The 12,449-nt window shown below is 37.8% G+C and overlaps 1 protein-coding gene across 1 annotated transcript; it reads right to left on the bottom strand.

The window, feature by feature from the left end:
• Positions 1–1,799: 1,799 nt before the first annotated feature.
• Positions 1,800–12,183, bottom strand: GTPBP10 (GTP-binding protein 10 (putative)). The gene is made up of 9 exons (XM_009875768.1): positions 11,996–12,183; positions 11,811–11,902; positions 10,547–10,691; positions 7,857–7,930; positions 6,887–6,939; positions 3,843–3,950; positions 3,207–3,284; positions 2,795–2,918; positions 1,800–2,043 (listed from the first exon to the last, which is right to left on the bottom strand). The coding sequence occupies exons 1-9, from the start codon at positions 12,133–12,135 to the stop codon at positions 1,823–1,825; spliced, it is 1,035 nt and encodes a 344-aa protein (XP_009874070.1). The 5' UTR covers positions 12,136–12,183; the 3' UTR covers positions 1,800–1,822.
• Positions 12,184–12,449: the final 266 nt, after the last annotated feature.

Below are 12,449 nucleotides of genomic sequence, written 5' to 3'. Positions count from 1 at the left end.
AAGGGGGATATGGATCTGCTGGAACAAGTTCAGAGGAGGCCACAAGCATGATCCACGGGCTGGAGCACCTCTGCTATGAGGATAGGCTGAGGGAGCTGGGATTGTTCAGCCTGGAGATGATTCTAGGGAGACCAATACTCGAAAGGAATCTACAGGAAGGCTGGAGAGGGACTTTTTACAAGAGTGTCCACTGATAGGACAAGGGGAAATCAATTTAAATTGAAGGAGAATAGGTTTAGATTGGATCTTAAGAAGTTCTTCAGTACGAGGGTGGCAAGACTCTGGAATAGATTGCTCAGAGAGGTTGTGGATGCCCCCTCCCTGGAGATGTTCGAGACCATGTTGGATGAGGCCTTGAGCAACCTGGACTGGTTAAGGGTATCCCTGCCTATGGCAGAGAGGTTGGACTAGATCTCTGTGGTCCCTTCCAACCCAAAACATTCCATGACTATGATTCTCTAAGTTACGCTGCATTTTCACACTGGATTCTCACCTGTCCCAGTGAGCTGTGTGGATCAACCCCACAAGTGCAGGGGTAAGTGCTGGTCCTGCAAGTTACACCACTCTTAAGACCAACTCCATGTTGCACTTACCCTCCGTTCATCACTAAACCTCAGAGAACTCTTCATACAATGCTGAAACAAAACCAAGCCAGCTCATTTCAAACTTTCCCCCCACCTTAATTCAGAACAGTGTTTAAGAAGTCTGACCCTAACAAAGTTATTTTTGACTATGAAATAAATGGAGTACCAAAAATCATTGACAGCCCACATACCTAGCTTTGGTAGTCCCAAACACAAAATTAGAGGAAAATCAGAATGAGAACCAATACTAACGATAGAAGAATTGGATTATGAGCAATCACACCTTTCTTCTCAGTGACTGCTTTAACATAATTTAGAGAAGCAGGGTTTGGTAAGTATACTTAGAAAACAAACTAAGACCAAATTGAGAAGCCTTTGATGTATTCAATCTTACTTTGTTTTGCAATCAATTTAATAGCTTTGAAGTAGAGAACACTTCTTTAACGGAGTAGTATGTACCTGTGTCTGCTTGTAATACAAAACCTGGAACATTAACTGTTCCCAAACATGACCACTGTTCCAGAGAACTATACATTTTCTTCACCAAGAAGTAACACACCCACAACTCCATAAAAGGAGGGAATCCCAAATTAAGAGTGAGAATTTGGAATCAGAATTTATATGATTAAGAGGACTACAGTAGGCACCAGCAGGTGTGAAAAAACTCCCATATTACACATCCGCCTTGCTTTCTCATTCTACATATAACTTCCTTGCAGCCATTTATTTTTATTTTCCTTTAAATCTATAAAAATAACAAAAACTCCACAATTCAATACCTGTCAAAATACCAGAACTGGTTAACCTTAGCAGCACAAGACCCTGAAAAACTGCTCCATCAGAAATTTCCCTTATTTCCCTTGGTGCTTCTGATGCCTGTGGCAGAAGATGTAGAGTGGTTGCATCTGCTCCCCTGCTACCTGTGTGAGTTATATTCCTTCCATTTATCTCATTTGGAAAAAGAAATACTCCAGGGATTATCAGCTGTTAAGCAGCACTTTGAGGTGCACATACTTTGGTCTTCACTCTGCTGAGTTGGTCATCAATATAAATCAGATAAACCTCCTCTTTTCCCCACTGTGCTCTACCCAAGTGCCAAAACAAGCTGAGACAACATGGGGGAGCAGAGAAGGGGGCAGTGGGGTTAGCGAGAACAAAAACTAGATGGAAGCTCTGCATAGCAAAGGGTTCATGTACATACTAAAAATATTAAACTGTGCTGGATCCAGCCAAGAATGCTAGCTTCTGTTCATCTGTTCTTCTTTTGAAGTTTGTAAAAGTAGTAGTTTCTTTTTCCGATACTCTTCGTTCTTCTGCTCTGCTTCCTCATCTATGGATTTTCTTATACATGATTTTAGTTCCTCAATTCCTTCTCCAGTATATGTAGACATAGGAATTATATCTTTGAATTCAAGCGTATTTGCAGGAATAATTTCTTCCTGTAGTAAGTGTAAAAAGTCTGAAAAAGCATATTGAAAGTGTTAGTACAATTCCAAAATACTCTATCACTACAAAGCCCATAAAATCCCACTAAATTTAGAAAAATAAACTTCAATAAGTTACAGTAAAACATAACTGCAATTAATATAGAAGTATTATTTGCTTCATTAATCTTAAAAAAAATACCTCAAGTCTCAGAATACAAGCACTAATACACCAGTTATGCTCCCATGAATAGGTTCTATACCCTTCCTTTACAATGAGTACAAAGAAATCCCAAGTTGTAAAATATGGGAGATGGATGTTTTTAAGCCTTCCTGGTGCTTACATGCTCCAGGAAACAGGAAAAAATTCACTCCAAAGTAATAGTAAAATTGAAGCAAACCTACATAGGCCCATCCAGAATTTTCATGTGTTTTGGCCAAAGTCCCATGATAAATTGTATATACATCAGTGCTGTAAGGGGACCTTGAACAGAGCTTACTGTTATCTGAGATACCTATACTGGAAATTTACTCTCCCATATCACAGTTGGAAAAGATCTTCTAGGATATCTCTATGTTATTAAAATAGTTCCCCAAGAGTGAAGCCAGCACTACAAATGCATATAAACAGCTCTAAATGCAGGAAGTTGTTTTAACACATATGTTCAAATAACAGATCTAATAGCTGACTTCCCTTCAGTTTCAAACAACTCCTTGCCAATGCAGGGTTATCTCTGATGAAATCTTACTATTTCTATTGAGGGTAACTGTTGAGAGTTAATTTACCTTGAGGATTCTGTAGCTGTTTTGTAAGTTCACTCAGGTTATCCTTTGCACAAGGCAAATCCATTTTATTAATGGCAAGAAGCACAGGCTTTGTTAGGAGTTCCTCATTGTACAGCTCCAGTTCCTTAAAGAACAAGTAAAACTGCCTTAGCAAGTATTTGTAGTTTAACAAGCACTACTTCAGTTTCACATCTCCTCTCTGATTTAATTGCTTAAATAGTGTTTCATGCCTAGGCAGCTGTGAGATTTGCTCAGGTGCTCAACATTAATGTATTAAAGCAGTCTGACTGGAGAAAGTAATGTTCAGTGACTCAGTGATTGTTTTACTCAAACACAGGTATTTCAGGTAAACACGCCAGCTGATTCTCAAACAGCCTACTGCAAAAAGACTGACAGGAACATGAGACCTTACTTTTGTCAGAAGCAATATAGTTTCAAAGGCTGTTCTGAATTGAGTCTTCATGGACAGCTGAAACCCAGAAATATCGACCTGAAACAAAAAGTTACACAAAACCAAGCTTTGTGGTATTAAGTTATTTTACAGTTGCAAGGTACTCTCCATCAACTACTTGTCGGTAAAACGTCCACATACACGCTGTCATTCCTGGGCAAACAACAGGGAGCAACTATACACTACAGCAACACCACACACTGGAAGCATAAACTGGTTGATTCTGATAGAGTCTTTCTCAAAGGTCTGATTTTTAGATTTCTTTTTTAAGGAGATCTTACAGAAAAAGAGAAAGAAGAAAAAAAATCACCCCATGTTTTAATTATGCTTGGAACACTTCTAAATTAATTGGCAAATTGTAGTGATAAATTCTATTTAAGGATTTAATTTATCATCAGTAATTTGAAAATTCCATTCTGAAAACAATATTAGTTACATTTGAATGCTCTGTTCTGAAAACAGTATTACAGTTATATTTATCATAAACCACACAAATTACAAATTATTTTCTAAATTCCAGCTACACTGTAATTAAGATGTATTTCATTTACTGGACTGCTTTTGATTTCAATAAACAGTAAATTTTATTTAACTTACAACTAAAAGAAGCTGTTTGGTTCTTTCCACATGTTTGAGAAATTTGTGGCCCATCCCTTTGTTTGCATGTGCACCTTCAATCAGTCCTGGGAGATCAGCTACTGAAATCTAGGAAGATAAAAGTTTTAAATAAAAAGATTACCAACAAGCAAAAATTTTCAACTATCAGTACCTATTATGATTTTACACAAACAAAAGAACCCAGACAAACAACTGTCAGGACTTGAGAGAGTCCCTTTACAACTACACGTATTCCTTGGGATTGTGCGTGGGATCCGTTCTCCAGCAGTAGGCACTGGCTGTTTCAATACATTTAGAATCTATCATCAGAAGCAAATCTGAACAAAATGCTACTATTACACAGACATTGCGCTCCTCATGTTCCCTGTCTATTTATTTATAGCTGTCTGCACAGCAGAAAAGAGAGGGTAAAAATACCTTGGCAAAAAATATCTCTGCAGAGAACTTGCAAAATTTCCCTATTACCTGAGAATAAAGCAGACTCTGAAAGGCAAGAAGATCAGGCCATTGCATTTGCATAGAACTCAGACTGTCCCTGGAAAGAAAATAAAGTCTGCTCCTTGTGGCTACAGAGGATCATTATTCCAAATGCAAACCAACTGAACATTGTTCCCCTGAGCATGTGAAGCTCCAAGAATTTTTCTTCTGCTCTTCAACTGAAATGAGATTTTGGTTAGTCTATCAGCTTCCAACCAGCAAAGACTGCCGCAGTGGGCAGGAATCCTGGCACTTCCTCTGCTGGCTGAGAGGGTTGTACACAGTAAAGGAGAGCTGAGACAGACTGAAAAAGAGCAGAATGCTAAACCCCCCAATTATCTTAGTAACTCACAGAAAGCTAAGGCAGATAGTGAATCAAAGAAGTGCAAAAGTAAGGTCTTCAAATCTAATAACCATTTAGGCACCAAATGGGTTCAATTAAACAACTCCCAAAACTTGGTAAACTTTCCAGTGTGCTGCCTATTGCAGAAAGGGACCTTCTGCTACAAGTGAGCTACACTCCCACTCCTGTGTCACACTAACTTTTAACTGTTACGCATGTCTGACGCATATCTGATGTCTTGCTTCAGAATGTTCTGTCTTTAGAGACATGAGATACAGCTGGATGAAGCAGAGACTTGTAGCTAGAAACAGGGAGAGAATATCCAGAGAATTAGAAGAGAAACATGCATTAGCCTGATGAGATGCGTTTGGGTGCCTTAGTAGCATCATCACCATCATTTTCCTCAACTTCAGTTCTCTTTCAAAGAATATTTTTCACAGAACTCAGAAAGAAATTAGTTCTTGAAAAACAGGACTTGGTTCAGCTATTGTGGTAGAAAATGTCAATGACTCTTCTAGTTTCAATGATCTGGCATTAAGACCTGAAGCCAAACCCATACTAAGATCCTCTACTTTTGTGTCTTTTCCAAGTAGTAACGACAGACAGCACCAGGTCACTCGCATGTATTTTCCTCTTTATAATGTACTAAGATAAAATAAGAAATTACTATCTATTTCCTTAAAACCATCAATGTTCTGTAGGTTATTAAAAAAAAAAAAAAAAAAGGAAAGCCATGAGCACAAATAAGTCTCCTGCTGGAGAAAGATACACCAGGAAGAGCAAAAGGTCCCGATTGATGGCAGGTACTCAGCTTTTTAAAAGGCTATAAACAATCCTGTTATTTGCAGCACAGTTTTCTAGGATAAGTTATCCTAAAGTAGCAGATAAAATGAATATACAAAAAAAAAATATTCCTTTCGACGTGTGCATGTCTACAGGGAACATGACAAACTAGACTTACCTCCTTTAACATACAGTTTTGCTACAGGTTGTTAAATGAAGGTTTCAAGCATCAGCTACTGAATCCCCCTAAGATTATTGTCTCTGCAAGTGAAAAGATGAGTTTTCTGTCTTTTCATATCTGAGATGTATGCTTTTATGGTTAACTCATCTGAAATTCTTTTATGCATTTGCCTTTTATCTTGGAAATGATGAGTCCAGTACTGCATGTACGATACGCTTAAACAAAATAAAAGTACATCAAGGAGATTCAAGCCTGAGGAATCAAAATGTTTGCTGCAGCCTTACATGAACTTGTGATCCAAAAATCTATTAGTAAGAGTCTCATTTAGTGTTTGCTATGCCCCCAGCGGATCCTGCAGAAAGGATTTCAGGTACGACACAATTATCTGACAACATTACCTGAAGAAGCTGTGGAATTGGGTTCAAAAAAATTAAGGTGATAGGGCAGTAGCTCCACCAGTCCTCCAGAGCTACAGACCACCACAACAGGAGCTGGGCCCAGGTACCTCACCTCTCAGGTAGTGCCCTACCCTGACTGTTCAGGCAATCACTATCACTTCATCCCATTTTAGTTTTTTATATAAAAAAACAAAAAAAAAAAAAAAAAAAAAAGCCATAAAAAGGAAGTCAGAGCAGCTAACTATATTCGCCAAATTCCCTGTAATTCACTACTGCAGATTTGCAGCTACTGGACAGATTTGTCCCCATTTAAAATCTATTTTGAAAATGACTCATTCATCCCAGAGCTCTCTGTAGAGCCAACCTGCAGAAAATTTGCCTCTTCTAAATAAAAAGTCTCTGAAACAATGATTTTTTTCAAAAGTTCTACACTTAACGAGAGTATACTAGGACAAAGTATATATATATATAAATATATATATATACACACACTAGGATAAATCTCTATTCCACACAGGAGCTCACAACTGTAATATTATAAAGTAGGATTAGAACCACAGAAAGGGGACAAGGGAAAATGCGAAGCCATTTATTGAGGTGACTTGAAATCAGCTCAATGTCATAGTACAGCATTTGGCTATAAAGCTCTCTTCTTACTACTTTATAAAAAGAGTACTTTCTTCACAACTTTAAGTACATGTGACTACATTTTATATGTATACATTACAGATAAACATATGAAAAAACCTACGAGTTTCCTTTTTTCTTCCTGAAAATACGTTAAGCAACTAGCCACTACATACAGCTTTAACGAACAACCAGAATGAACTTTCATACCTACCTGTTTATAATCTGCATACATGATCTTTCCTAGTTCGGGCTGTACTGTTGTAACTATTACAAGGGAGGAAAAGAGGAGGGGAAGAAAATAGAGCAGCTTTTAACATTTTAAAACACGTTAATGTTACAAAACATTTAAATGTTGCAGGACTTTCTCACTTTATATGTAAATGAAACAAATGTTCAGTAGCACAAAAAAATAAGGCAGATAGGATGTCAAGAATTACTGGAAAAGGAGTAAAGAAAAAGCAAAGCAGAGAAAACAAAATTAGATAACTCAAAAAAACTCCCAAATGGTTCACCAAATCGCTGACACTCTGTGCAGTTCTGTTCCCATCATCCCAAAAAGGGAACAGAGCAGCTACAGAAGTCTTATACACAAAAAGATGATCCAGACTACAGAGAAAGGCTGTAGAGAATCAGGAGTGGTGCAAGAAGGTTAGTAGAAATTATCAGTACTTGTACTCTTGTTTCTTAATTGAAGCATGATCAGATGGCTAATCCTACTTTACTGATAGAAAACTAATGGCATTTTTCAATGGACTGATTCAAACTCAAAATCTTACTCTGTTGCAAGAACAGGCAGGAGCTATTTCCAAAGCATAAAGATGTTTATGCAAAGGAACTTGATGGTGCATATTCAGCAGACTAAGGATATTACACACCACGGAGAGTGTAAGATGCAATAAAATGGCTTGAGAGTAAAATAAATGTTAAGCAGACCATGCATCGACAGGCTGAAGCACTTAGGAGAGTGTATACATGAAAAACTGTGGTGGCTGAAGAAACTGGACATTGAAACATCAAGTTCTCTCTTTGAAGTATATCTTATAATTAAAAACCTGTGTAACATATTTCACAGTCAACATGGTCACTCCCTATTCTTTATTATAAACCTGTAAACCAAGTCAAGAAAAAATACTTTTGCTCTTGAAATATTGCTGCTCTAAAAATAAAGTGTATAAACTTACATGCATAATCTGCAATCTGAGGCTTGGCATGCGAAATCTTGCTTAACAAGGATGATTTTCCTGCATTTGGAAATCTACAAGAGAAGTCAGGATCTATACACTGAGAAAACACATACATGACTCCTGTATATTTTATTACCAAATACACTATATTAGTTGATAGCATTATGCTTCGCTAAGGTAATTTTTGGAGACTCACTCAGGCTTTTTTTTTAAAAACAACAACAAAATCAAACAAAAATCCTCAGAATATTATGATTTTTTTAAATAAAATCTTAATAACTTTTCTAAATCCAACAATGCTTCCTGAGGATGCAGGCAGGAGAGGTATGCAAATACACACGTAATACATTTAAGGGAAATCTCTCAAAGTCACTCAGATAGAAATAAGGCAGGTCTACTTGAATTCAGTCTTCGCATGCTACAATTCATTTTGTAAATTACACTCACATTCTAATTACCTGTCATGCAAATATTTCTTATCAGTTGGATTTACAGTTTTTAAGTAGCAGTAATATCTATGCTATAGTTTAGCTACTGTAGTAAAGCATATATCAACTCTCTAAGTACCTACCTCGAGGAGGAAAAAGAGGGAGGGTGAGACGTTGTGTATATAGACACACACACACACACACACACACACTCACACACACACTCACACTCACACACTCTCTCTTTGTGTACGTTTTTAAGGCAACAAACTTGCCTTAAGGGATCCTACCCTGCTTTGTTATCAAGTAAATCAAAAAGCGTATGATGAAGCCCGAGGAGACATCTGTGCAGAGCTGACTGTTGTAACCTTTCCGCTTTACAAGGGATAGCTACACCTGCATACTACAACAAAAACATTCCTTAAGGGATACAGTAGCTTTTACAAGACCTTTGTCACATAATACATCTACCCACTGAAATGGAAACCTAAGTTAAAACGGAAACTACAACACATGCTTATATTAAAGATTAATCTGAGCTGTAAAAGACAATAGCCTTGATCCACGTCAAACTCAGAGCTAACGCTGACATCAGAAGACGGGCTGTGGTCCTTACTCATGGCACCTGCTCCACACAGGAGATTGCACAAGACTTGTGTTCCAGTCAAATTCACAAACAGTGAATTCTGCACAACAGTGATCAAAGAGAACTCTGTCTACAGGCAGCTGATCATCGGTCTCAAGATAAAAAGCCAAGCATTACGCAGAAACCCATATACTCTCCACCCGAATACATACAGGATCAGGATCTGTTAACAGGGACAACTAGTAAGAACACAAGCTAATGAAAAATAAGACTATCTTTGTAAAGTGGCTGTATACAGGCTTTTCTTAAAAAAAAGAAAAAAAAGAGAGACATAATGACTTTTGCTGGAAAAGTACTTTTGCAGGAAAAGTACTGAGAGTAGTTTTAATGCGCTCTGATGTTGAAAGGTGCCTTAAAGACATTCTGGAAGGTTACTCTGGTCATCATTTCAAGTGAGTACTTTGTTTGCACTGGGGTACAACGTATCCTTTGAAGTTTAAATTGCAAGCTACACTACACATCACAACCTGTACCCAAACCCGACCGGCCTTTCTCAAGTCTGTGCATTTTTTCATGATCTAATAGCAAACCATTTGCAAATCTACCTAAGTAAAAATAACAAACATAAAGAGATCAAAGTACAACCACAAACTATCAGAGGCTGATTCATACTCTCAACAAGAAAATAATATGCTCCTCTAATTAACTGATAATGAATAACCTTATCCGTTTTTAAGGAAAACCATCAGCTAGAATACAAGCCAAAATTCAAGACTAAAGCAGCACTGGTATCATAAAACTCCTATATTCTCACATACTGTAAAACAAAAAGAAAATTCTGGTTTTTAATTACTGAAGACCACTTGAAAAATCATATAACTCTAGATAAATCTAATATTAAACAGAACTATTTCTAATAAGCAAAAATAATGGTTTTCTACCTACATTTTTCTTTATCTTCAAGTTTCCATTCTCTAACAGTATATAATAATTAGAATATTTCCACCTCAACTCTTCATCACTTTACATATCCTATGCTTTTTATTAATAATGACCATGGAGAGAGGGGGGTAAGGGGGATGAGGAGTAGATGCTGAGTAGACCGACTGCAGTTTGTTGAAAGCTTTCTCCAAACAAAAATATATTTATCTGCATTGTAATAATGCAGCAACACTGAAAAGCACCAAAGTAAAAGAAATGCAAGTTGTACTATTCCAGTGTAATTACCTTTTTCCAATATTCTGAGCTATTTATTTGGAAGAGTAGGCTACGCAGCCTTTGAAACTCTCTTTTTAACTACTACTGAAAGGATTCACTTGTGCCAGCACCACAAAGGTGAACATGCAATAAAGATAGTGTTCTTGGCTCTGTTTTGCACCTCCTACTTACTTCATAAATATTAGCTAATACTATTTTGATAATCACCGCAATCGCTAAATTAATTTATATTAATAATTATATATTACTCTGATTGAAAAGCATAGCAAATACTACCTGAATTTTAAAATTAATTTTAATAGATTTAAACTCTATGTGATTTGCAAACTGCAAGTCATTTAAGTGGCAATGCAAATGTACAGTAGTCACCCTCCAAACTCTCAAATTTCTTTGAAATCCCATTTGAAACGTACTACTTTGTTTTCTAATATCAGTTGTCAAACTACAGTACTTACCCAACTAAGCCAACATCTGCTATAAGTTTCAAATCAAGACGAACAACTCGCTTCTGACCTTTGCAAGGCATGAAGTTTGAGACCAAAGAGCCTCCGAGACCTCCGCGAGCTGCCAAGAATCTCTCTCCCGGTGCATTAAGCTCTCCTGAAAATAAATTCACTAGTCAAAAACCACCATCAGCTGTGATTTTCCCTTTAAATCTGTCTTCAGCGAAGAAAGAATTTTCTGTACGCTTTCTTGCAAGAGCTGTGCACTCAGGGTCATGGTATTTTCCTCTCTTTGGGAGCAAATGAGAGCAATCACAGCCTAGTAGTCCCCTCTGTCACACAGTCACTTCAAGAAAGGTGCTAAGTACAGGCAGGCAGAGCATGGCTAAGATGGTAACTCTGAAACCGCCAATACTTGAATTCGAGAGTACAACGAAAAATTTTCATTGATAGAGATGTGGCTACTGCAAACTCTTCAGATATTCCATATTTTTTCATTAAGATGCAGGCTACAATATCTTCCTTAGGGTTAGAATAATTTAAAAAAATAAAATGCAACACCTGAGTATATAATTCAAGGATACCTTTAGACACTGACATGCCTACATCATGTAGGCATGTAGGATGTATGGCAACCATACATCCAATTTTGTTAAAATATCAAAATCAGAGTCATTTATGAATTTAGTTTGAACTCTGAACAGTATGAGAAAAAAACCCTGAGAAACTACAATTCCAAGAGCACCACATTGAAACAGATCTTCCTGGTTACTAACAAGTAAAGTACCACTTTTTAAAAAGGATTAAAAACCCCACAACAGCTAAGTATTGGCATTCAGCAAGGATCTTTAAGTAATGTCACAACTCAGTAATGTTATAAGGAGACTTAGCTGAGTTTATGGACACACAGTTTATGTAAGGTCATTAACAATTCTGTGGAGGATCAGTATGGCTTCCAGCCTTTATCACTTGTTTGCAAGGGCAATTTTCTTTCTGTTGCATACAGTGACACAAACTGACCACTGCTAATTTCTGGAAGGGGTCCTTGCTTTTTCCAGCTACTTCTCCAGTGTATTTTTTTTGTCAACTCTTTGTCCAAAGGAAGAGATGTGTAACCTTAAAACACCCTAGTGTTGGAAGTAGGCTAGATGCCATCAATAAACACAAAAGTATCACAGAATCACACAGAACTGCGGAGGCCAGAAAAGACCTCTGAGATCATCAGCAGGCTCGACTGTATTGACTGGATATACTAAACCAAAGCAAAAGTTCTTACCAATTTGCTTGCCATCATCACAAAGAACTGAAATTCCCAGAGGCACGTGAACTTCACAGTCTTTCCCTTTTTCACCTTTCAGTGCTCTAACACTGGGAGAAATTAAAGCAGGATTAGCTACTTAAGCTGGCATTTTGCTTTCTAGAAAAGATGTATACAAGAATTCCAATTCAACAGACTCGTACCTGCTGTTGGCTCCTGCTCCAGCCACAAACCGCTTCTGGGGATATCTTTCCTTTATGCTTTTCAAGGTGGTTCTTTCTCGGGCCACGAACCAGACGTCACCACCTCTCCCTCCTTCCCCACCCAGGCGAGGGTAACCCATGCCACCAGTTCCTCCTTTCACGTACAGCCGTAAATCATCTATAAAGTTGCCAAACTAATAAAACAAGTCTAATATCAATACTGCACTCAGTTTACATTGTATTCTGCAGTCATTAGCAACAGTAGATAAAGCGGCTTGGATACAGCTTTTCTCTGATGTCAACAACGAACGTCTGCAAAACCACTTAACCCCTCAAGATTTGTTTTCAATAAAAGTTTGACCTCTCTTCCCCGGCGCCGGTACCTCAGGCTCGGCCTGTGGAGCCCGGGCAGAGGGACAGGACGAGGCCCCGGCCCCCAGGAGCCACGCGTGAG

The sequence above is a fragment of the Apaloderma vittatum genome, unplaced genomic scaffold (genome assembly GCF_000703405.1).
Source record: "Apaloderma vittatum isolate BGI_N311 unplaced genomic scaffold, ASM70340v1 scaffold43078, whole genome shotgun sequence".
Lineage (NCBI taxonomy): Eukaryota > Metazoa > Chordata > Aves > Trogoniformes > Trogonidae > Apaloderma > Apaloderma vittatum.
Note: the sequence above shows the minus strand (reverse complement) of the source record. Positions and strands in the feature narration are given on the sequence as shown.

Coding starts and splice junctions, on each gene's coding strand:
- GTPBP10 (XM_009875768.1), bottom strand. CDS start 12,135: ATGGGTTACCCTCGCCTGGGTGGGGAAGGAGGGAGAGGTGGTGACGTC. Junction 11,903..11,995: donor GGAGCAGGAGCCAACAGCAG/GTACGAGTCTGT, acceptor AATTTCTCCCAG/TGTTAGAGCACTGAAAGGTG. Junction 2,044..2,794: donor ACAGCTACAGAATCCTCAAG/GTAAATTAACTC, acceptor ATGCTTTTTCAG/ACTTTTTACACTTACTACAG.